Consider the following 25,825-nt stretch of genomic DNA (forward strand, 5'->3'; position numbering starts at 1 on the left):
GAATAAAGTCCTTGATGCTGAGGCAAGTCTTATGTGTGCAATCTATGTGCTGGGCAAGTCCTATGGATTCAATCTGGGTGCTGGGCAAGTTCTGTGGATGCAATCTAGCTTCTGGGGCAAGTCCTATATGTCCAATTTGGGTGCTGGGCAAGTCCTATGTGTGCAATATGGGTGCTGGGCAAGTCTCCTCTCTGGCAGCTGTTGAACGTCTGTGCGATGTGCACAGACAACCTCCGCTGCTGCTGGTGCTTCCGCTGGGGCTTCTATGACAGGACGTGACATGACCTTCCGGCGCCCCTTCATGGAAGCCCTGGCGGAGGTTGTCTACACTCATTGCACAGACGTCCACCCACTGCCTCTACTAGACAGCAGGGAGTCTGGAGCATGGAGCAAGTCTCGGGATGAAATGGTAAGTCTGGGGGGGCAGCATGGCATATCTGGAGGCAGAGTGGCATATCTGGGGTATAAAGTATATCTGGGGGGGCAGAGTGGCATATCAGGGGTATAAAGCATATCTGGGGGGGCAGAGTGGCATATCTTGGGGACAGAGTGGCATTTCAGGGGGGCAGAGTGGCATATCTATAAGTAAGGTGCATTATGAATTAAGGGGAGGGACCTTAAAATGGCTATTGGTTTTCCAAATTTCTGTTTGTATATAACATATCCTGTCAAAAGCGGGATTAGCTGCATAATAGATACCAAAAATGTTAAAATACATGTATTCCTGTTCATTAGATTAAATACTGTTTTACTATTCCACTAATGTGTGTTTTTTTCTTGAAAAATATTTTTTTCTTTAAAATAGCACCAAACTATAAGGGTGCAGCCTATAATCGGGTGCAGTCTATAATCGGGCCAATACAGTAAAATTAAAAAGTGATATTAATATTCTGATGTGATATTGGGAGTTATGGTATAACACTGTCAATGCCTGGCTCAGTATATAGTGATTGGAGTTATGCTGTACCACCATCTATGTTTGACTTACTATACAATGATAAGAGATACACTGTACCACCCTTAGTGTCTGAATCACTATATAATGATATCATGCTGTAACACTGTCTGTTTCTCGATCACTTTATAATAATAGGAATTATACTGTAAGTTTTCTGGTGGCAAATCTGGCACTGTGGGAAGTGAGTGACATGTTACTTGGTTGGGGCCCATATAGATGGCGTTATTTGCCATAAAAATTGGTGTGGTTAAAAGTGTTATGTTTAAGGGGAGAAGTTAGCAATATATCCTCAACCTGGGGGGCACCTGGCATCAGTCAGCCTAGGACAGAGACCAGTGTTACATGAGCAACCCATGTTGTCATGGCTGGCATCCGCAAAATAAATGTTTAAGTCAGTTTGCATATAGTGTTTGCATTGTAAAAATAGTGTACATGAAGTAAAATGTAGTGGAAGGTAAAACAAAAACATTACATTAAACATTGACTGTTCCTTTATATTAAAAATACACACTTGATTAAAACAATAGATTTTGATTCGGTAACAGAATATTGCATATATGAAATAAGCCATCTGTCTGATGATCACCATTAGCAACCTCCTGTGCATGTTGATCTGGTTTAGAATAGAAATCCGATGCTCACAGCTACCTAGAGACCTTTCAACATGGAAAATTATTTTATTATTATTATTTCTACATTTTTTTTAGTTCCTGTAGTTCATTAGAAACTGATTTAGATACAGGATGTAGCAGGCTGCTCAGAACACACTGAACACAAGGCTGACCTTTAAAAAAAATTGCCTTATAACATTGTAGTCGATATTGCATGGATTATACATCATGGGTCATGTGAAAAAAAGACTGATATTTGAACAGCATGGGGTTAATTAAATTATCCACTCTGAGATTTATACAGCTCCATTATGTTGTTCTTTGCATTCTGAATTAAATCTAAATTAAACCTCATTAACACCAGACAATAGCAGTATCACTGAAAGATTTCTTATAAGATTTGTTAGTTTTATTTGTCTCCTCCAGCTCCGACTTTTCAAAAGTAATATAATAATAATAAAACATCTGTATATTATTTGATGACTATTTTTACTATGAAACACAATTCGTTTTTTTAACTTGGGGCTGCTCAACAGACACTAATATTTGCAAATTTCCCGATGTGCACTTTGTTTTTTTCTTTTATTTTTTGGTTTAACGATGCACCTGGGTACTTTAAAGGGAGCAAGAGTCGCACAAGGGGGAACCTAACTCAACAATGGGCAGAAAAATGGCACACGCAAAGTAGAAACAGAAAGGGACAAATGGGGAAAACCAGAAAAAATAGGACAAAGGAGAGAGAGAGAAAATAAAGATATAAATAAAGATTCCCCTTTTTTAAAGGGGAAGAAGGGAAAATGTGGTCCTGATACCATAAGACCAGCTTTTATACTCCGGCAGCTGCATACTAAAGGACCAACTGTGCAGCTGGAGCAGTAGTAAAGGTAGGTATGCGGCACTCTTGGCCACTGGCCATTTGTCCCATGTGCCAGATGGTAAATAAGGGCCTGGATGGAGGGAGAAGAATCCCTTTAAGACATTTCTGGTTCCATCACATAATGCGATTCTCCCACCCCCACGAAGCTGGACAGAGCCAAGCATTTTAGGCATTGGACTTGAGCCCCCTCAATGGCTTGGCATGAAAGAGCATTATCCGGAAGAATTAAGTTAGCTTATTAAATGCAGTTACCACCTGAACATGTTCCAGGCCCGGATCTTACGAGACCAGGAAAACGTGATAATTTGCATTTGTTTATTTGTGTAGCTTTCTAGATACTGTTGTTCAACTAAATTTTAAATCACATTAAAACAATAAACATTAAGCAATTAGATACGATCACAATCTGGTGTTTTCTGACCTTGCACACAGACTGCATTAAAACACATTTATATAAGTATTCATGTTCCTAGAAAAAGAAAAAAAGCAGGGCACATACTGTATGCCAGTTATGAAGGCCATCTTTTTCTTGATATGACACATACAGACTAACACAGGTGTAACGTCAACCCCTGATTGGTGATTTAGGGACAGGTGTGGATTAAGATCAGGTGGTTTCAAGCACATGTAACTATGACATGTGCTGCTCTATGTAAACGCACCAGCATTTTTACATAGCTGGTCACTCATAGCTGGTCATACAAAAGGTCACTCACATATAGACGACACGTGCAAAAACATGGGCCAAAAACGATTTGGACAAATTTTTCGGTTGGGTTTTGGCCCATCCGGTTTCAGGCAACAAGTTTTGTTCCCTGTCCATTCGTTTTGACCAAAAAAATCTCCCTTCTCTTCTCTATTCTATCTTCAGTCCTAAATCTCCTATCTTTGTTCATCCGCATCTTCGCAGACACAACCAGGCGGCAACTTCCGCTAGGTGAACCGAGGGCAATATGGCGGCACATGTGCCATATTTATGGTACAGAAAATGATACGCTACAAGAGGGAAGGTAATGGATTTGGGAGACACTAGTTCTAGATTTTCACAATTCAGAATGTTTGACAGTTTTGGTGAAGATGGTGAGATCAGTTCTGATTTTGCATTCCTGGAGCCGGCTGAATCACCTAGATCTGTATGTCCGCATTTTTTTTGTGTTTTTATACTGACACCTAGTGGTTAAAGTATACATTGAACCATAAACAGAGCCTTCCCTCTAAGTCTGCAACAACCACGATCACAGGGGTCGCACGTTATGTTCATGATAAAGCTGCATTCCTTTTTCCTCTGGGCGGTAAAAGAGAAGTTGCTGGCATAGTGTGCGAACTCCACAGAGAAAACTGCAGGTGAGATAGGAGGTGCCGGAGGTAGTATGAATTAGTATGTGCGAATGAGTATGTATGGCAGCAGGGCTGTCTTGACTTCCCTACACCTCTGAGGAAGCTGCTTTTCAGCGGCGAAACGCGTCAGGTTCTGTTTTTTTTATATCTAAACCCAGGCGCATGACTGTTGAATCATTGTATACTATTTTATATGTAATTTTATATGTATTTTAACATTGAATGTTCACCACACATGTATGTAATTTGAAATTTTATGTTTAATGTGTTCTGGAGTCATTTGACCATATTAAAACATTTTGTGTATAGTCCTTGCAAGTTGCATACATATATATAGATATATGTATTTGAATTCTTATTCATAGCGCTCCCACCTGTATTTTATTTGATGTTTTATGTATGTGTGTTAGCATGGATGTATAAATGTTGGGGAGGCAAAGATGGCACAGGCAGGCTGGTTGTGGGCAAAGATGACACAGACAAGCTGTTTGGGGGCACTGACAAGCTTGTTGACATACATTCTCATGCAATTCTCTGTACATTTTCTTCTCCCACCTCATTTCCTCCTTACTTCCTCCCCATTGTCTACTTTTGTTGGCTCAGGAGAATGGTTTCCAGAGCACATTTTAGTTTCCTATTATTAGGAAAAATGATATGACCATGGTAGTGGTAGCTAACAGACAATCATGTACCTGCGCAAAAGGAGAACTTTAGTTTACAATACTTGGGGTGGTAAAGATTAGCAACAAATAACCCCGGCTACAATCCCTATGGTGTTCAGCCAGAAATTGCTGACTGTATATCATTGGAGTTTTGGTCCACTACAAAAAAGTTAGTGTGTAGTGTAGGCCACCACAACCGCAATGTATACCTGCCAACAGTCCCGAATTTTCCAGGACAGTTCAGTTCTCTGGGGTCCTCTCTCGTCAAATTTAGGTCTGTTCCGGCATAAATGCACAATACATTGTGTTTAAGCTGTGTATGTCTGGGATACAAACACAACCTAAACGCAGGTAAATGAGCTCAAGATACCCCAGGACAGAAGTCTGCCAGTCTATAACTACAATCCCCATGAAGTGAAACCAAAATAGGACACTAGTTTTGCAGCAGTTGTGGTAACATCTGGCAATTGAAGCGCTGATAATGCAATTCTCATGATGTTCACCTAACCAAATGGATGGCTAGGAATCATGAGATGTGCATTCCACAGCAGCTGCATTATCAATCCAAAATGATATAAAAGCTAACCTTTAGCATTCCGGTTGTTGAGTATTGACTTTCCCATGATGCAGTCTGAGAGTCATGGAAAATGTAGTCTCAACGGCTAGAGTCTTAAATAACTCTAGCTGCAATACATGTTTAAAACAAACAACCTTGCATCTGCAGTATGCAAATGATGTCTCTGCCCAGACAGACAATGACAAGATAAGGTTTCCATGAGGACCGGTGGTTAGAGACATTTTTAAATATCACATGTACTTTTCCATAGTACAGTTTTAGGTAAATTAAATTGTAAAAATAAGATTGCAGAGGAAGCGTTTGGCAGGACAGCAGGAAACAGTGGCAAAATCAGGACTTAAAGGTGCAAAGCAGAGGAATCATATTCTAATCATTTTTCTTTTCTTAAAAAGTAATGGATTGATATTTTGTCAACATTCACAAAATGTTTTTAAATAAAGCTGTAGCATACAGTAATCTGACTGTGGAAGGGGTAACTGTACTTCATTGTAGATGTAATGCCTCCTGACAACTAACATTGAGCTCATAAGAGAAGCTACATATGTTACACTGGTTCTCCGCACAAAGAGTGCAAACAGTTTTGAAGGATCATCTTAAAACAGTTGGCTACCTGGCAAAGTGATCTGCAGATTGTCGACTATCCGACAAAGAGATTTGCAGAGTGTCAGGACTCCAGCAACAGATCAGAAGACTATGAACTGCAAGTCACTATATATGACGATTATAATTTGTTGTTGATACATCTTAAAATCCAGGGCCTTTAACCACAATGATCCCAATTAAGAATTTTGTTTTGTTCTGTTTTTTTTTTTCATTTTAGTCCTAGTCAGAGTTAACTGAGTAATTCTTTCCAAATACAGAAAAAGGAAATAAACACCTTCAGTTAAAATGTATTAGTTCCATAAGCCTGCACTAATTAACCTTTTTTTGGATTAGCACTGTAGATCAGGGGTGTCCAAGTTTTTTTCTGCATTGGGCCCCTTCATCAGAAGTGTATATGTGCGTGGGCCGCACTCATTTTTCACTGAGAGAAAATATGGCCTTTAATAAGATATGCACATTGAAGTAAATAACACAAAATCTTTACTTTTTCTCTCACTGATTTCTGGGCCTAGTAAATGATGTCCTCTGTAGTGACTACAATTTCCGTAAGGGTGTTTTATCTCTGGATAAGTGAAAATTAAATAGTACTATTTATTCCTACAGTAAGTAAAGTGCGAGGAAACAGATGATCAAATACACACACCAGGAAAGGCTCTGCCACACAGACACCCAAACACAGACACACCAGGACAGGCTCTGCATGTCGACAGCCAAACACAGACACACCAGGACAGGCTCTGCCACGCCAACACCCAAACACACACACACCAGGACAGGCACTGCCATGCCGACACCCAAACACACACACCAGAACAGGCTCTGCCACGCCGACACCCAAATACACACACCAGGACAGGCTCTGCCATGTCGACACCCAAACACACACACCAGGACAGGCTCTGCCACACCGGCAACCAGACACACACACACCAGGAGAAGCTCTGACATGCCGACACCCAAACACACACACCAGGACAGGCTCTGCCACATCCAAACAAACACACACACTAGGACAGGTTCTGCCACACCGACACCCAAACACAAGGACAGGCTCTGCCACACAGACACACACACCAGGACAGGCTCTGCCACACTGACACCCGCATCCGGACAGGCTAAGCTACAACAATAAAAAAAGCATTTTCCATACTGCTTTGTCATTGACACCCCCTTTTGTGTTTATGCCCCCTTGTGTACAGCCCCCAGCACTATATGTATTTATGCTGCCCCTTTGTGTATTGATGCCGCCAGCCAAGATAAAATGCTGTCCTGCAGTATGGGGGATGTATATCTGACTAATTGGTTCACTTCCATGAGTCCATACATCCCCCCATACTGCAGTGCAGCATTGTATCTGGGCTGGTCAGCAATATGTAAAAGTTATATGTGTCCTGGATAAAACGGCCGATGTGGTCACCCTAATGTCCCGACACTATTGTGTATTGCTTCCATGTAGCCTCACATTGTATATTTATCCAACCACCCTTTTCCCCCTTTAGTATTGATTTATGTCATGCCCCCAGCCAGCACCCCTCACATCCTTGCATACCCCCCCCTTAAATATCATGTCAGCCCTGGCACCCAGATTGCATCCACAGGACCTACCCAAGCATAGGACATGCCCTTTTTGCCCCGAAACAGCCTGCCTGTGGCATCCTAGCCTCAAACAGCTTCCCTGTGCCATGCTCCCAACCACTTACACATCCATGCTATCACACATTCATTCATTTACTCATTCACAAATACTCATTCATTCACACATTCACAGATACTCATTCATTCACAGATACTCATTCATTCTCTCAATAATGCATACTTGTTCATACATACAAATGGAGCCTACCATAAAGGCCAGCACTGAAGTAGGAAACACAGAAGACAGCAAAAGAAAATACAAACAACATATTTTATTGTATTTGTGCTCTAATAAATACCTATATGGTCATAAAACATACCTGCATAGGTTTTGTTTGTAAGCGCTGAGGCAGGCTAAAAAAATGGAAGAATGCTGGGGAAACAATTACTAGTTACACTAAGTGACCCTTAAAAAGTGTTATCCTAGACAAGTCTTCTTCAGTGTTAAGTATGCGTATCTTTAACTTGACTAATGTAAATAATTGAATATTATATTGATGCTCAGAGTTATCAATGGAAAAAGTTTCTAATACAGCTACAAAATTCACATGACATCTTCTTTATATACATTATAGGTGTAGATTCATGGCAATGGAAAAAAGGATGGATAGAGTGGTACATGCTTTGAATTGGACAAGGTTAACATGCGGCTCTTCAACTACCAGCACTTAGGGCAATGCAAGTTGCGTGGCCTTGGTAGCAGAGCACGATGACACAGTACTAGAAAACCATATGTTTTTTTGGACAGGAAATCGAACGTTAAATTTGATGATGAATCAGTAGATACTGAAAATTAAAGCTGTCACACAAGCTGTCAGAACATCCTATTCTACAAACATTTCCATTAACTCTAATCAGATTGCTCATTACACAATTAATGTGAAACCTTGACATTTCAAAATGTACCTACTGCTTTGGTGCATGTTACTCACTCTGGAAATAATGTGTTACTTTATTTATAATAATATAATATTATATCTAATAATTTTCGATCCCTAATCTGGATAATAGATGTTTCATGATATGGAAAAAATGTATACAATAAGCACACTGTACATTTCTAGTTCCTAAATAGACACCAGTGTCCAAGGCAATGCTTGACATATGGCCATTAAGTCCAATTGTCACAACAAGCACTGGAAGAATGCGGGACTGTGTTAAAGTAATTTTTGCCATGCGTGATACATGATTAAAAGAGCAGCACTGCCCATTATTCTGCGAATCTAAGTGTAATATTGGAGTCTTGAAAGGGAGGTAAGGTTTAGGGCCTCCTAGTGTTTCCTCTTCTAGTGACAGGGTTCAACATAGAACCATGCAGGCACTTGGGTGGCATGATGGCACACTAGCTTGCCAAACAGGATTACACCCCAATAAGTGAAAAGGAATGGTGCCCAGGATCTATGAGGAGTGTTTAATAAAAACAGTAGTTAGCATACGTAAGAAATATACAGTTTAAAAATCATAACTGTTCCTTTAAACAGGCAACAGTCAGCCTGAAGTGCCAGACTATGTAGTAACCACTTACTGCTCATGCAGTTCTTGATTTTGAATGCACTTTTTGCATTAGTCAGCAGGTAATGATGTTGAACTAAAATTTAACTATAAACTATAACTAAATTAACTAAACAGACTGCCTTTAAGTACTAGGTTTTACAACGTTTACAGAAGTCTGTTAACAAACATTCCCCCACTTCCTCTGCTGATTTGCACCCCCTATCCAGGGGTCAAGTGAGGAATAAATACTAGGACACCCTACATGAAGCACAAAAATATTTTAAGGGGCACTGGATTACCCCAGAAGTGGAGCCACTGTAGAGCTAGCCTCTTGTGAAGTTTCTGTGTTTTCTTGTTATATAAAAAGAAAAGTAAAACTTGTTTTCAATCCTGTGTTGCCAGGTTTTCCCAGCAGTCATGTGAAGTAGGAATGGTGCTCAACACAAAATCTTACACAAACAATTATTGCAAGAAGTAATCAGTTTACATCCAAGATACAGTCACATATACCGCAGAAAATGTAGCATGTGTCCAACTTACTCCACACTTTAATGTATATGAGAGCTGAGTGGCCCCTTTAAATTATGATGTTTCACCTTGCAAATGCACAGGTGGGTTCTGCAGAATCCCTGCATGCGTCACTTTCCTGACCCAAACCTAGCTCCTTCGTATGACAAAACTATAACTGACAGACTAAGACAAACCAATACATTATGTTTTTGAGGGCCCTGTTTGTTCATGTAATTGGATCAGATGTTTCTAAGAATAATTCATATTGTTCACATAGTCCATTCTGTCCAAAATGTGAACTTGTTAGGGGTGTGGTTAGAGGTGTGGTTAAGGGGCGTGGCTTTAGAAGACTTTTTGTGACCTCTAAATATTTTTGTAACTTGGCTAGACATTTAGAAGTATAATATAGTTTATTAACACAATTTACTTAATAAACAAATTTACTGCTGTTTCTATAAATATTATTGTAATTCTTAGGTCTGTAGAACGCTCTAAGCGTTCTTAGGTCTGTAGAACGCTCCTGCCTCCAAATTTACATTATGGCGCACATACTTACACAACTGTACACACTCACACCAACACATACACACATGCTTAAACAAAAACACATTTACACACGCATGCTAACACTCCCCACACCACTTACATTCATGCCCACACACCTATGGTAACAAACACTTTCATATCCACACACAAACTCTTACACATTTATATATACATTCTCATTCTAACATACATCCATACATACTCCCTCATCTTCTCACTTGCTCCCTCCTCACCTGCACCTTTTTCTTTGGTCACATAACATTATTATGTATTATAAGACCCCATCATGTTCCTGGCTTCCCATACAGGTCCAAAATTGTTCACAAAGGGCCATTCCAGCAGAAAAGCCATTTGCCTCCTGGGCCAGCCTGCCCCTGGCTCATCCCCAGCAAACATTTACAAATGATAGAAAACAGTAGACTCGGGCACCAGGGGGCTCTTCGTGTTCATCTTCATAAAAAAAAAAAAATCTTCGTATTCCGCGAATATTCGCCTGTTCCTGTCTTCTCTTCGGGCGAATATTCGTGGACTTTCTTTGTGTTCGTTTTTTCCCGGTTAAGGGGTTAATACGGGGTTAACACGGGGTTAACACGTACCGCAGCAGCTCTGGCGCCAGGAGTTTAAATGTCCGTATGAGCAACTCTATTGGTCGTCAGCAGGGGGCTCGTCTGCCAATGGTTGATGGCAGACGAGCCCCCTGCTTACGACCAATATGGTCACTCGTACAGACTTTTAAACTCCTGGTGCCGTAACTTGTCCAGCAGATACCATTGGTCTCCCTGTTCTATCAGTTAAATGTCCGTACGAACGACCAATAAAGTCGCTTGTACGGACATTTAACTGATAGAACAGGGAGACCAGTGGGATCTGCCGGACAAGTTGCTGCATTAGGATTTTAAAAGTCTGTACGAGCGACTCTGTTGGTCGCTCGTACAGACTTTTAGGCTCCTGGTGCCGTAACTTGTTGCACCTTAAGGGGTTAAGGGGCCATGCAAGTGAGCCTATTGATCGCTTGCACGGCCCTTTAACCTACGGATTTCCGCTCCCGTTATCTAACGCAGCATCGAAGGGGTTAACGGGAGCGGAAATCCATAGGTTTGCTGTCAGGGGTTACAAAGACCGTGCGAGTGAGCCTATTGGTCACCAGCAGGGTCTTCCTCTGGCATCAAGACGAATGCACAAGTCTAGAAAAGAGTGAGACCAAAACGAGGGACTGTACTTCATCCAGAAAGACACTTGGGAAGTATGTTCCTTTTACTTTATGCAGGTTATTGTAATGTTAGGGCTGTACTCATACCCAGCAAACATTTCACTTTCCTACAAAATAGGGGTATTCGCTAACAGGGACAGAGGGATTTGGGTCCCGTAGAAGGACTACATTTCCCAAGCCTTTGTTTGAATTACACAGCCGTTTCATGCATACGTTAGACTGCAGACTGTTACAAACGAGCTATGGAAGCCACGTGACATAAGTTCCGCGGTCACAAGACTATACCCCGACTTCCTCATAGCTCCCGGTCACATGATACCCGATGGGCGGAGTCTGTATTGTACGCCTCACATGATCCCTGCTGTCTTGTGATCCGGCGGCTCAGTGTGTCCTGGTGACAGGGGGTTCGGGATCATGTCGCGGGGCGGTGTTGTACGGGGGCTGCTATCCATACTTCTAGCTTACTCATGTCTCGCTGTCCGGGTGATGCATGAAGATCTCCGTGTGATGGATGAAGACTTCCGTGTTTTGGAGCCCGGAGATTCCCCGTTCGGTTCTTTGTGGCCGTTACCGCAGTCAGTGCAAATCTCCGCTGAAACTGTGTACATTCCGCCGGGTGCTTTCAGCATAGTGCACGGTCCGGGCTCCTCTGCGGGGTCCTCCTGCCTGATCCTGCAAGATGCCTTCAGGAGGTGAGAACCCCACCACACCTTCTGTGACCGCCATAAACACTACCAGGAAGTGATCGCTTCTTTCATTCTCACTAATTCATTCAGCTCATCCACACTCAAGGGGTTAAAGAATTTGGGAGGGAAGCCTTTTTGCAGCCGATGACAGGGGGCTTTTCCAGGAAGCTGGGTCTGGGCTTTCATTCAGTTCACTGTTTAAGGGCTGCTGCGTTATTCTCGGTGCCTCTTATTTCATGGGGAGATACAAATGGTGACCTGTTGATGGTCTGTTAGGCGATTCATTGCACTTTAATGCATATGATAGCTGAGGGGTTCCTTTAAATGGATGCAAAATCCTCCCCCCCTCCTCAGTGGAGCTAAAGTTTGGACTATGGAGGTGACGGGAAGTTGCAGCTTCAGGTGTTCTTTTTTTCTGACTTGGTACAATGTACATTAAATAATTTACAGAGTACGTTCATATGCAAAAATTATTTACGGGATGTCCTGGGGCATTGGAGTGTCCCTTTAACTATTTAAACCGACTTAAAGACCCCTGACATAACCCGGATCAACGGGGTCCAAATGCAACCTTTATAAGGGGGTTAACTTCTTCATTAAAATTGAGAATTTATTGCTTGTTTCCTAAAATATTGAACTGAAAACTCCGAGGTCCATTACTTGACACCTTAATATATTTTTATAAAGGTGTATTTCTTTTTTTCTCCATAATTATATCTGTTTCAGTAAAATCTTAACTCTTGCTTTGCCTGGTGTGAGTTTTTTTTTTTTGTTTTGTTTATATGAAGACAAACAATGTAATTACCTTGGCCGTAACTACGAGGAAGTAATTATTGAAGCAGAAGAACCTAAAGGTCACGTAGTTTGTACTTTGGTTTTGATATAAAAGTTATTTTGTAATATACTGTGTAGTTCAGCATCATAAACCGGCCTGGTTTATTTGGTTGGTTGTACAGGACGCTGTTGACACACAATAATTATACATACTGTACCATTCAAATGTTTGGGGTCACATACATTCAGTTGCGCAATGATTTTCTTTTACATGCTGCACCATCATCCCTATTTAGTTGTTCTTTCTGCCTTTCTCTAGGTATTACGACTACATTTTTGGATATTCTCGGTCACAAAATGTTCCTTTGAAACTCACCGTGGGGCAGTTACTGCAGCTTCAGGTTGTCATTACCTCCAAAGACCATGACTGCCACACGTACCCCACCGTCGACTCGGATGAATCATGTATGTGTTTATCACTAGCGTGCATTCCGTATTAAGTTTTTTTTGTAGTTTTGTTTTTCGAGCATATCAACCTCTCCAGCTAGCTTTCCTATTCTTGTTTTTCAACTTAACCCTACAGAAATCGCACATGTGTAGATCTGCAAGTATTTATTTATTGAGGCAGTCTTACTTGACCAATATTTGGTTCCTGTATACATACATATGGAACATTTCAGCTCCTCTTGGATAGTCCCCATTGACAATTGCAAGTTGGGAGTTGAACTGAAACGTGTGGAGGGCGCATGCACCAAAGACTATATATACTGCCTCTACTGAGCACTGTGTTCTCGCACACAAGGAGCAGAACTCCTCATCTAATCAATGGGCATAACGTCAGCCAATCACGTGTATGCTATCTAAATACTGATGATTTGCTAGCATACATGCAGATGGCTGTTTTCAGGGACTTAAGTGGGAGTGCTGCTTAGCATGGACTGGCCCACCTTCGGAGGCTGAAGCACAATGGGGTAACAACGTGATGTTACACGAGCCCGCTGTAAAAGTATTTTCTTGAGCAGCTATAAGGATAGGCTCTGTGTGAGGATGTTTTAGTGTAAGTGTGTGTAAGAGGGAGTGTGTATGTGTTATAGCTGTTAGGTGCCAGCCCTCCCCTGATACCAATGCTTTCTGGGTTCCGAAGAGGCAGTCGGGAAATGAGTCTTGCTTTCCCATGTCTGTTGGCTAACAAATGCGTCTGCAGTAAAATGCAAAACGCTTTGCAACGTATTAAAAAGTACAGTTTGGGGGACACTGTTCTTAATCATAAGTGGTATTACGGTTTGCTACAAGCCTTTCTGTTTGTCATTTTCAAAACCCCTTATTCACACGCTTAGCGATGCGCTGATTAAATCTCACCTTTACATTTATTTATTTATTGTGCATTTTATTCACAATGCTATATCGCATGCTCAAACATCCTGCTGTGTCCTAAAATATATGGAGACTCCCAGCACCATTAAATACTTAAAACCATATTCTGCCTGTCTCTTTTTAGACAAATTGACTGTTGGTGACAATGTTGCTGTTCTTCAGGCCAATAAAGTCTGGGGTGCTCTAAGAGGTAAGAAAGAAACTACTTTGTTTCAGTTTTTTTATCTAGAACAAGGAAGTCATAGATAAAGCCGGATAAACCACTCAACCTGCTTTACCAGTCTCTCTTTAACATAAGAGCGTCTTTATGACTACGACTTGATGTGGCCTGGTATAACCTGGTGACCTTCCCCAGGGGGTTTGTCTATATGGCGGCAAACGGGGAAAACATACAGGCTGATGAGAAAAAAGCATTATAATATGAGATGATCTGTTTTTACACGAGCTGTCAGTGGGAATGTAAAGTATTTAAGGGGCAGAAATGATATATGAATACGTAGATATTGTGAGGATTGGAGAAGACAGAGCGCTGGGTGAATGTATTTAGATAATAGTATTATTATTTTAATTAAACTTTTGTGATGTGCATGTAAATCCAAAGAAACCCTCTGGTTCTCATCTCTGATCCGAGATGTCACCCTATGTTGTGGTTTATTGTTCTTGCTGGTAAGAGACCTAATTCTTGTGTGTGTAAACCCGTTTTTATGGGTACATAACGTTAGAAGATCTGTTCTAAAATGATTACATTGTTTATCAGGAGCTATTGTATCAGTCATCATAGATGGATATATTCCATAAATAGATTATATCCCCAGGCTGTTATATAAACATTCTTTTATATTTTCATAATCCAGATATAGTTCGTAACAGATTATTCAAGAATTTTTTTTCTCTCCTCCAACAAAATCTGTATCTTTATTTTAACAGGGTTAGAGACTTTCAGTCAGCTTATCTATGAAGATGAGATCGGCGCTGTAAGTATTTATATTACTATGGATAGATTTTGTGAAGATACATGATCCCCAGCAGCTAACTAGGAATTTCCAACGTATTTCTTTCCATGGTTATCATTCTGTAAATGTACTGTGGTGTTGGTTGGTAAATTTGCAGCTGCATTTTATATATTGAAGCTTTACTTGTATACGAAGCCATATTCATGGCTGTCGGCTAGAATAAACTTGCTGATATTTGCAGGCATTTCAAGGAATTTTATAATCTCGATGACTTCCATGAAAATAGGTTGATTCAATAGCAATAGAAGTGATCTTTCAAGGAAATTGCAGTCTGATAATCTGAATACTGATCACCCATGGGCTTCCCACTAGGCAGTGTTGGTTAACTAGACTCTGAGTGCCAGATGTTACCCACAACTGCTCCAAAACTACCAAGCTTCCTATTTTGGGGAGGAGATTTTATTGCCCCTTGGAAAAAAAAATTCCTGCGGTTGCCCATGCGAACATCCAAGACAGCTATACTTTGTAGAAAGTGATACTTTTGTTGTTTGTTGTCATCGTGTTCTTATGTATTTGTTTGTTATAAACAGTTCCTCATAAACAAGTCCCAGATTGCAGATGCACCAAGGTTTGCTCATAGAGGAGTTCTTTTAGATACATCACGGCACTACCTTCCATTAAAGACTATTCTTTTAAATTTGGTAAGTACTTTACATAAAACTTTGTAATTTCCCTGGACCGTTATAGAAGGCACACTAAAGTGACTGTCTAATGTCCCTGACAACAGACTAATGCATATTAAAGTACTCTGTGGGTATTTATTTATTCCTCCCAAACGGAGAAAAAAAATGAAAAATAAAGCACTTACCGACACAGAACTTGTAGCCACGTTGGAAACGTTGCCTTCTTCCTCTGATCTGATAGTTCTTAAAATCAATGGGAAACATGTCCGCATGCTCACCGTGATCTAAACAGACCCCGGCATCTCCTGCAGGTCATTTAGCTGAGAGGGGGCCACACACAAATCTAGAGGGACCACTCGGCTATCATCTGCATTAAAGCATCCCTTTGAAATCACAAAGAGACACCTTGCAAGAAAAATACATCAAGTCTCGGAATGGGCAGACTGGTTTCTTATTATAATACACCTTTATCTAACCAAATTCTCTTTATCACCAAACAATATGCATACGGATGACCTGAAAACCACTGCTTGGCCCTGGCCCCTGAAGACTTTATTTGGAAACATTGATTATAGTTTTTAAACTACACGGGATTCTATAGGTATATACAAAAATGTATTCTGGATAGGACTTTATGTCGTTTTCCGATACAGAGTGGCCATAGTGGCTATTGATTGTTGGGCTAATTTGTTTTATATATTTCGTTGCAGGACGCGATGTCTTTTAACAAGATGAATGTGTTTCACTGGCATATTGTTGATGACCAGTCATTCCCTTATCAGAGCATTCTATTTCCTGAGTTGAGTAACAAGGTGAGAATGTTATCGTGTAGATGCTTTGACGTTTTTAGAGCGTCACAGTTTATAGAGTGAAGTATGTCGTTTGAAGGGATATTTGCGGGTCTGCCGGTGGTGCTATTGTACTTCTGCTATTTTCAAGATCCACGTTCACACGATTTCTTTTGAAATGTACATCCAGGGAGCGTATCAGCAGTACACACATGTTTACACTCCAATCGATGTCCGTTTGGTGATTGAATTTGCTAGACTAAGAGGCATCCGAGTTGTCCCGGAATTTGATTCACCCGGACATGCAGACTCCTGGGGTAGAGGTGAGTGCTGGGTATTTTTATTAAAATATCGGGTAGCACCCCAGCTGTTAGCTTAATTTACTAGACAAACACCCCGGCTTCTTATGATACTACCTGTCGTGAAAAGTAGTTGGGCTCTCTGAATAGTTTTATGGAGGGACAGACTTTATTAGCTTTGCCATAAAGAATCCGGATGATCCTTGTGGTGTTTGCTCACATAGAGTCATCTAAAATATCACATGGTTTAAACGATGGCAGTGTGCAAATAAAGGAATTTATTGGAACAAAACAAAATACAGCCAGGTTTTTGTGAATGTTACCCTACGTTATTGTGTATAACACTGTGTTTGCTCAGGGAGGAAAATTTCTTCCTTTGGGCTTCCCCTTAACATCTTAACATATGGTTAATACTGTTGTTTTTGTTTTGTTTTGTTTTCTTTCATTGCTTATGTTTTACTTTAAATACAATTTCCTTCTTCATTATAGGCCAACCAAACCTATTGACTCCATGTTTCAAAGAAGGGCATCACACTGGTACTTATGGACCTATAAATCCCATTTTAAATGAAACCTATGCATTCATGTACAAATTCTTTCAAGAAATCAGCCAGGTGTTTCCTGATCGGTACATCCATTTAGGAGGAGATGAAGTAGACTTCTCTTGCTGGTAATGAACATTTGGTATTAATCTGTATGCATTTTCTGCTATTTTTGTCAACCAAATACATTTTATAATATACTTTTGGTAGATCCAAATCCATCCTTTCTTAGAAATGATCTTCCTGAGAGCTACATTTTTAAGAATACTTAGATGGTCCCTGGACCTCTTACTTTTTCTTTTTTTTTTTTTTCTTTCTTTACCCTTTTTCTCTCACAAATGGTGGACTAGGATACTTCTAATTTGGTCCCAAGACGAGCCTCAGCTTTCAGGTTATATTCTCTTAATCCTTGTCACATAGTTGATAATCTACAAACGTCAACACCCTGATGTTTATGGACCCATTAAGGATGGGATGTCACACTTCATGTTTAATAATGTAAATGGTTAATGTAATTAATATCCTTTTTCCTAATGAAGTATTTTATTTTAAAGGAAATCCAATCCTGATATTTCCAAGTTTATGACTGAGCATGGCTTTGGTGGCGATTACTGCAAGCTCGAATCCTTCTACGTTCAAAAGTGAGTGGCACACTTTCTCCGGTAGGGTGTGGAAACTTATAATACAAAGAGCACAATAGTGTATGTTATTTGTACTAGTGGAAACACTGCTTTCTTTCTTGCCATCCTATTTTCGTTATGCTCATTATATGGTTTTGACCCTTCATAATACATAGGGTAGTCAGGGAGTCAAACGCAAATCTCTTTTCCGCTTGTTTCTAAAGTACAGCTTTAGTAAAAAGCCATTCGCAGACATAAAATTTTTCTTTTTGCAACCCTATTTGTCTTCCCCCATCAGTCACAAAGACCTGGTTGTCTTTGCTTTTCTTTGGAAAGAAGCGCAGTTGCAGCTGGACCCCCAGCGACTGTATGTTACTTAGTATTATGTATCCATGCAACATGACTTATCTGTTGACAGTGTGTTATTTGATGGTAGAAACTCCTGCCATGGAGGATTACTGCCGTTAAAAGGGTGTTGATTGAATTCCTGTCCCTTCTGCTGACTGTTTTTGAATTCTGTTCCTCTATTCTGCTGAATAATCATGTTTTGGTCTTAGGGGCAGTTTAATGTGTAGGGACATAAGTTTCCATGTGATGTGTGCTCTTCTGATTCAGCAAACTACTTTATTGTTTACTTTATTAATGACAAATGCATTTTTTCATTGAATGACCTTTTTTTTATTGAAGAAAACCTTTTATTCTTTTAGCATCCTGGAAATAGTTTCATCGTTTAAAAAAGGATACATAGTCTGGCAGGAGGTATTTGATAACAAAGATAAGGTATGTTCATTAAAAAAAAAAATGCTTATCAATGCGAATGAATGTGGCTTTTGCACATTGTGCATTTCTGTGTTTGTACTTTAATTTAACTTAACAGCATAATGATGCTTGCAGTACATTTTGTATATCTTTTTAAATAGGAGTTGCATTGTGGGGTTTAAATGGCTTAATGCAGGACCTTTATACAGTCTGTCGGTATAGAAAACCTCTCTGGGGCGCATATGGCTTCTGGCACTAAGCAATAAAAGGGTCAATGTTAAACTTCAACTTAAAATCCTGTCTGTTGCCGTTTTTACAGATTAATCCAGACACTATAGTGGAAGTTTGGAAAGGGGAAAGGTGTTTTGAAGAACTATACAAAGTGACAGCTGCAGGGTTCCAGGCCATTCTCTCGTCTCCGTGGTACCTAGATATCATTAGTTATGGCCAGGACTGGCAGAGATACTACAAAGCTGAGCCGCTAAATTTCAATGGTTTGTTAATTTGCTTTCCGTATTAACAAAATCGCTAACTCTTAACTTACTCATTTTGATTAAACCATAACCCTATCTGCTTTTATAACTTCTTTATCGAGGGGAAGCTTTTGTTAACTTCTTTGTTAATTAGAGCAAAACAGAGTTTATTTAAAGCTCTAGAAAATTGACTGGATCCCTATACATAGTGGCACTTGGCTCTGTAGTAAGAAAAGGAGCAAATACATTTCTGCGTTGTAGGGGATGACTGTTGACTTCGGTCTTCCTTTACCTCCCCTGGTGGAAGTCGTGCATCCAAGATTTTGGATGTCTTGCAAAAAACATGCGGTTCTGTCTGGGGGGGGATCCCAGGCTGATCAGCCTGGGACTGATTGTCGACTTCTCTCTGGGTAGAGTAAAGTGAGAGAAAATCTGGTTGCTGCCATTAGGCAGAGGTCAGGTCAATGGAACAGGCAGAGAATATGGCTGCTTGCTGCTATTGTAACAATGAAACTTTAAACTAATCTTTGAGATCAGAAGGCGTGCTGATTAACAAAAAAACCCTGATTCCTACTATTTTTCAAAATTGTCATCACGTGTCCCCCGTTCTAAATTCACCCCCTTCTTATGTGTGACTAAGCTACTTTCTGTCTACAGATATATTTACAATCAATCTGTTAGTTACATTTACTAATGGTGGGGGGTCAGAGGTTTTTAGAAACATTTTGTTTCTATTTTTTTTTTTAATATGTGGTTTGGATTTTGGGGACAAATAGGGAAAAAGTGCTTTGTGTTTTCACTGCAATATAGTGTACAGTTTGCCCTAAACTAGCTGCTAAGTTTAACTTGTCTTGAAGTGTGGGGGGGTGGCCACTTGGCATCATGGAGTCTCATGGCTTTTTTCCTGGGTTTGGTGGATGCCACAAGAAAGCTACCTACCGAGATGCATAGTGGATACTGTAAACTTTGGAGGAGGGATAATGATCTGGGGCTGTTTTTCAGGGTTTGTTCCCCCTTCTTCCAGGTTAGGGAAATCTTAATGCTACATCATACCAAGATGTTTTAGACAATTGATTCCAACTTTGTGGGGACAGTTTGGGGAAGGCCCTTTCTTGTGCCAGCATGACTGCGCCCCAGTGCACAAAGCAAGATCCATAAAGATTTGTTTGATGTGGAGCAACTCGAGTGGCCTGCAACACCCTTTCGGATGAATCTGAATGCCAATTGCGAGCCAGGCTGCCTTGTCCAAAATCCGTGCCTGACCTCACAAATTTTCTTTTGGCTTAATAGGCTTAGATTCTCACAGACACACTCCAAAGTGAAGGCTGCATGAGGGGAGGGGGGCACTCCATATATCTTCTTGCAGGAGAATATCAGTGAGGTTTGCCATTGATAATACATGGTGATATAGAAAGTTGACATGTTCCTGCAAACTCCTTCTTTAGTGAATAGACCTCTATGTCTGGTGGCGATGTCTGGGGAACAGCACAGAACCGGATGACACCTGGGGTATTGTACAGATTACTGCTTTCTTGCCAAATGCCGAATCATGTCGTCGTCTATTTTATATAGCTCCATCATATCAATAGCGCTGTAGAATGGGTAGACAGGACATACCAAATGGTATATAACATAACAATTTGACTTATAGAGACAGGTGAGAACAGCCATACTCAAATGAGTTTATAAAGTCACTAAACTTTGTTGGAGACAAGTAGACTCTAGTTGATACCTATTATTAATAATAATAATATTAGCTAACTGAGTTGATTTAGAGTACAAGCTTTCGAGTCCTCTCGGGTCTCTTCCTCCGGCATATTATACTTTTTTGCTTGCATTTCGGACACCCGCTCATATATTGCATTAATTCTTGTAATCCGATTTGCATGTAAACTGACTGTATGACATAACACTTACTAATTATGATCTAGCAGAGGAACGAGGAAAACACCCAGATAATATGTAATGTGTTTCAAAACATCCTTCTACGGCTTTTTGTTGACCCAGGTGTTCTATTATTTAGTGGACACTTTGACACAGGTGTGACTTAATTTTTCTTTTTGTAACGTGACCCTTGTAACATTGCGTTCAACAAATAAAACAATAGATTTTTGAGGTTTGTGCCAAAATGTGCAGGTGAAGCAACACCAACAATATCTTGCGGTTCATTTAAAAGATTGTGGTTGAGGACTGTCATTTTCTGTTGATGTCTCAATATTTGGGTGTTGTTCACTATGAGATTGATCTACTCTCTGTAATAGCCTCAGATATTAACTTGGTTAATTTCAGGTGAGTTTTGTCCCGTTTAAGCAAAATCATTCCCTTGGTGTTTTTTATTATGCCGCAGTAACCATCATGTGGCATAAAGTCTTGCAGATAATGGTTTGTGCGCTGTAAACTTGGATCGGCTCGGTTTGAGAATGGTGCTTGGGTTTCCATATCTCGGAACAGGAGAAACTGGGAATCCAATGGGTGTTTGGCTTGGTGCATCCCTGTTGTAATCTACGTTGGTGTTCAGAAGGGCGTTATGACTGTGTGGTTAAAGTGCGTATTGAACTCGCTAATGTGCCTTGGGTGGAAGTGGAAGCAAAAGCCGCCAGGAGGGTATTGTAGATATCCTCTTTTAACTTATTCTGATCGTGTTGTTTTTTTTGTTTTTTTTTTATATATTTTTTTGTTTTGTTTTGGGTTTTACCATGTTTATTGTGCCTGTAGTGTACTTTCACTTGCCCTAAATGTATTTTATTTGTTTTACTCCTTTTTTATTTTTAGTAGTGTTCCTTAAATACAAAACTCACGATAAGCTACACGAAGGACCCAATTTATTGCCAGATGGTTTTCATGTTTTGTTATTTGCAGCATCTACCTTACTGATTGATTGTTTCTTGGCGCACGCGATACTTTTAATTTATTATAAGTAACACAATCCATTACTTTTGCAGCAATTGGCCTTTGTTTCATACACGTGTAATAAGCATCATTTAAATTAAGATATATGTTTAAATTCCGTAGTTGAACCCAGACACCGTTGTTGAAGTGTGGAAGGAGAAAAATTATCAAGATGAAATGGCAGCTGTTACAGCTGCTGGGTTTCAAGCTCTTCTAACTGCTCCCTGGTACCTAAACCGCATCTCATATGGTCAGGACTGGATCCAGATCTACCGAGTTGAGCCATCAAACTTTACTGGTGTGTTCTTGTCACTGGTTCTGTAATGACTCGCCACTGCATCTAACCGGCAAAAGGATCTAACCAGTGCTAAACAAAACCAATCGCAATGCATGAGGCCAAACAGCTAACATATATAATTATATATATATATATATATATATATATATATATATATATATATATAATTATATATTAGACGCACAGTGCCTACTTATGACCCTTGCCTCTTCCCCTGATGTCCCTTTTTTGCAATACTCATGCCCACACTAAATGTTCTAATTCCAAAATGTCCCTGTCCGAGCATGGCGTATAGGAAATAACCATTTTATTTTAGAATATTGACATGTTAAGTAAATATGGTATAGAATGGAAACCTGCTAAGATATTTCCTACAGACGGAGGTGTTTCCTGTAGTATTTGTTTATATTTTTGATACCCCCTTTTCCCGAATAGCCATTTTTAGCCAAGGATGTCACATGAAGCAGAGAGATTAATGTGTGGCCCTGTTCCGGTTGTAACACCGCCGCCATAGCAGTATATAACTTTTATTTTGTATTCTGCATTGCCGTAATGTTTAAGCCGACATCACCCAGCTAGCTCGTGTAGAATATTAATGGTTCCGGGTAAGGTCAGTTTCCAATATATCATAAACTTCAATAATGTGTCCTATAGTGTATATATGGTATATTTATATATTGCAGTGTAAGATGGAGGCTACAGGCCGGTGTTGAGTGAACACTTGGTGAAAGCCCGTTATAAAGTGATTGTAGATCTTTGTTATAGAAAATCCGCTAGTTCAGAATTGCATTTATAGTGAAATGGGTAATGCTGTGTCCCGAATTGTTCAAAAAGAGGCAGGGAATGTTGCATGTTTTTTTTGACTAGGTGCTAAAATGCTGATTTATGCTTGAGGTGGATCTTTATCTCTTGTTGAATAAGGGTTTTATAGTTCTAGATGTGAAGGCAGGGATAGCTGTTTAATAGCTTTGCGTATTTATCATGTGACATTTAGTTAAATGTTTTTTTACCGTTTAGATACAGTGAGAGAGACAGAGGCATGAGCCAATTCCATTTTCTTTTCCGGCTGAACCGGGCATGTTCCTGCTGATGGCTATACCGCTTTGCACCCACTCTGGCGTTTTCACCCAGCAAGTCATAAGATTTGTGACATGGGACGACTTTGTCCTAAAGCTCAATGCTACGATTTTTGTGTTTTTAGTGCATGCTACTTTCATTAATCAACAGTTTTACAGCACTCCATAGCACATCTATCTGTATTGTTAGACAACATGGTGCCACCACCATACCATCATCACAGCAGGGAACATGTGATAAGTATGTTTTTAACCCAGCAGCATGTTTTTTATTTTTTTTTTTTTTTTTTTTCTTCTTTGCAGGAACTGAAGCACAAAAGAAGTTGGTGATTGGGGGCGAAGCATGTTTATGGGGGGAATTTGTGGATGCCACAAACCTTACTCCTAGACTATGGTATGTTTTGCTTCAATACTTTTTTAATTCTGGCTCATTGCTCAAAATGAGTCACCATGGAAATTAATGATCTCTCCTTGCTGATGGCTCCAAATGTAGCACTTTGACCATATAAATATTGCTCTTTGTCTACCCGGGCACTGTGCATAGTCATCATGTGAATGATTTAATTGGCATGAGAAGTCTTGGAGAACTGGCACATCAAACTATATAAATGTCCAAGATTTAAATGTTCAATAGCTCTGCAGAAACATCCATGGCATTTATTAAAATGAGTTGATTTTATGGGTAACGTTGGCATGTTTCCCATCTTCTTAATGGTGAAATAGTGTTTGTGTTGATTTTCGGCAGGCCCAGGGCCAGCGCTGTTGCAGAGAGACTGTGGAGTGACAAACAAGTGACCTCCGTGGGAGACGCGTATAACAGGCTTGTTAAACATAGATGCCGCATGGTCAGGTGAATACATACGTCATGCCTTTCATAATTTCTGGGTCCCTTCTCCATAACTTCCTGCCGTTTTTCATTTCTTTTTTTCCCTTGCAGGCGTGGAATTGCAGCTGAGCCTCTCTATGTAGGATACTGTGACCATGAGCTAAACGTGTAAATCGTGGACTGCTTATCTTGGCTGCTGGTAAACCTTTTCCAAATCAAAGGAAGGGAACATACTCTGTATTCAGGGATGAAAATATGCACTTAAAAAATCAACTCATTCTCCATAATGCTGGGAAGCTTTAACAGCTGGAGGGAACCAATGTATGCCTTTTGTATTTCTTAGAAGTGACTACTGTTTTTAAGATAAAATAAACTTTGACAAACTTAAATATAACGTGCATTCTCTTGGGTAAGTTTTTGAAAAAAAATCATCTCACAAGCAGAATTTTGCCTAAATATATCTAGGTCCAAATTCCAGAATCTTTGCGTGATTTTGTAAGGTTTATATGGCAATAAATGTCTGATTATAATTTTTTTTTTTTTTTTTTTTAAGTACTATATGGTTATGTGGAAACATATTTTTCCTGTCCAATTTTCTGCATTTGTGAATATTTTTTTCATTGATTTTGGTCAGATCATTTTGTGGGTTGCACTTAAATATAGGAATCTGAAAAAAAAAAACAAAGTTTGGTGCTTGTTTCATTTGTTTGATGTGCTAAATCAGGCCTGATTTGGCCAATACCTATTTAATGCAAATTGTCCATCGCCATCAGATTAAAGCTGTCAACACACAATGTTCCAGGATGATGTTGCAAAGACATTCTTGAACACCTCTGAAAACCAGTTATTGAGGCAAATCTGTTTTAGGACAAAATGGTTCCTTTTGTTTTCCTGTCCTGTAAGAGACAGGAGTTTGAGGACAAACAGTGCTGAGCCTCCAATAACCGCGACAATGGTTTGGTTAAGGAACTAATAACTTGGTGCCAACAATATGCAGCAATGCAAAATATCAACGGGCGGTATATGTACCGGCCATATGTGTATACAATGAAACCAGTTTATTAACGTCCCGTTCACAGCATCTGCATAATTATTTTCCTTGTTTCCTCCCATCTACTGCTAAAGTTGATTGCTTCAGACAGCCTTTTGCAAAGAACAATAACTTCAGGACAAGAAACGTATTAGATGTTTTTTCTTGAAGCACATATCGCAACATCAATGAGATGACCCGTGAGCCGCGTGTGTTTGTTACACCACCCTTTTCGAATTAAAGGTCATTCTGCTCTGATGCAGTCACCTGCCGTTAGTCTTTGTTGGCATTTTTAGAAAGTCAATAGTGACAGCAAGCCTTTAATGCATGGCAGGGCTGTACAATGCCAGTCTTTCAGAGGACTGCTCCATGGTGTTAAAACTGTATTTTATACAACATTCCAAACGGTTATAAACATTTCCGCATTGTCTTGGTAATTGTGCAGTGGCTGCATGCCTCATAGGCAGATATTTTGCAGGGGCTTTACGAGAGCTGTCATCCAGTAAAAGCTGGGGATCCACATTTAAATACATCACACTGTTACTTTATTCACAAATACTGTAAATCTGTTATAATCCTAGACATGTTTGGCTGGAAGGGGAGGAGAGTCGGGGAGAGCTGGCCTAATGCTCTCCCTTTACATGCTGGGGTTTACTCACTAAATAAGGAGGCAGAAGACTGAGTTGCAAGTTCAACTCCACTTCACAAGTTGTTATGAAGGGCCACATTCAATG

General features: G+C 40.0%; 1 protein-coding gene across 2 annotated transcripts; it reads left to right on the forward strand.

Annotated features, from left to right (window-relative positions):
- Window positions 1–11,370: 11,370 nt before the first annotated feature.
- HEXB (hexosaminidase subunit beta) lies at window positions 11,371–24,541 on the forward strand. 2 transcript variants are annotated; one of them, XM_053447949.1, is made up of 14 exons: window positions 11,371–11,713; window positions 12,801–12,946; window positions 13,980–14,045; window positions 14,783–14,829; window positions 15,399–15,509; window positions 16,202–16,303; window positions 16,470–16,602; window positions 17,068–17,248; window positions 17,675–17,761; window positions 18,448–18,520; window positions 21,985–22,159; window positions 23,539–23,629; window positions 23,981–24,085; window positions 24,173–24,541. In XM_053447949.1, exons 1-14 carry the CDS (start codon window positions 11,436–11,438, stop codon window positions 24,231–24,233), a joined length of 1,656 nt encoding a protein of 551 aa, XP_053303924.1. In that variant the 5' UTR covers window positions 11,371–11,435; the 3' UTR covers window positions 24,234–24,541. The 2 variants fall into 2 exon arrangements, with proteins under 2 accessions (XP_053303924.1, XP_053303923.1); XM_053447948.1 differs by lacking the exon at window positions 21,985–22,159 and adding an exon at window positions 18,819–18,993 and having other exon boundaries at window positions 11,374–11,713; window positions 24,173–24,455.
- The last annotated feature ends 1,284 nt before the right edge of the window (window positions 24,542–25,825 follow it).

This window comes from Spea bombifrons, chromosome 1, assembly GCF_027358695.1.
Source record: "Spea bombifrons isolate aSpeBom1 chromosome 1, aSpeBom1.2.pri, whole genome shotgun sequence".
In the NCBI taxonomy this organism is placed as follows: Eukaryota; Metazoa; Chordata; class Amphibia; order Anura; family Pelobatidae; genus Spea; species Spea bombifrons.

Coding starts and splice junctions, on each gene's coding strand:
- HEXB (XM_053447949.1), top strand. CDS start 11,436: ATGTCGCGGGGCGGTGTTGTACGGGGGCTGCTATCCATACTTCTAGCT. Junction 12,947..13,979: donor CGTCGACTCGGATGAATCAT/GTATGTGTTTAT, acceptor GTCTCTTTTTAG/ACAAATTGACTGTTGGTGAC. Junction 17,249..17,674: donor GAAGTAGACTTCTCTTGCTG/GTAATGAACATT, acceptor TTTATTTTAAAG/GAAATCCAATCCTGATATTT.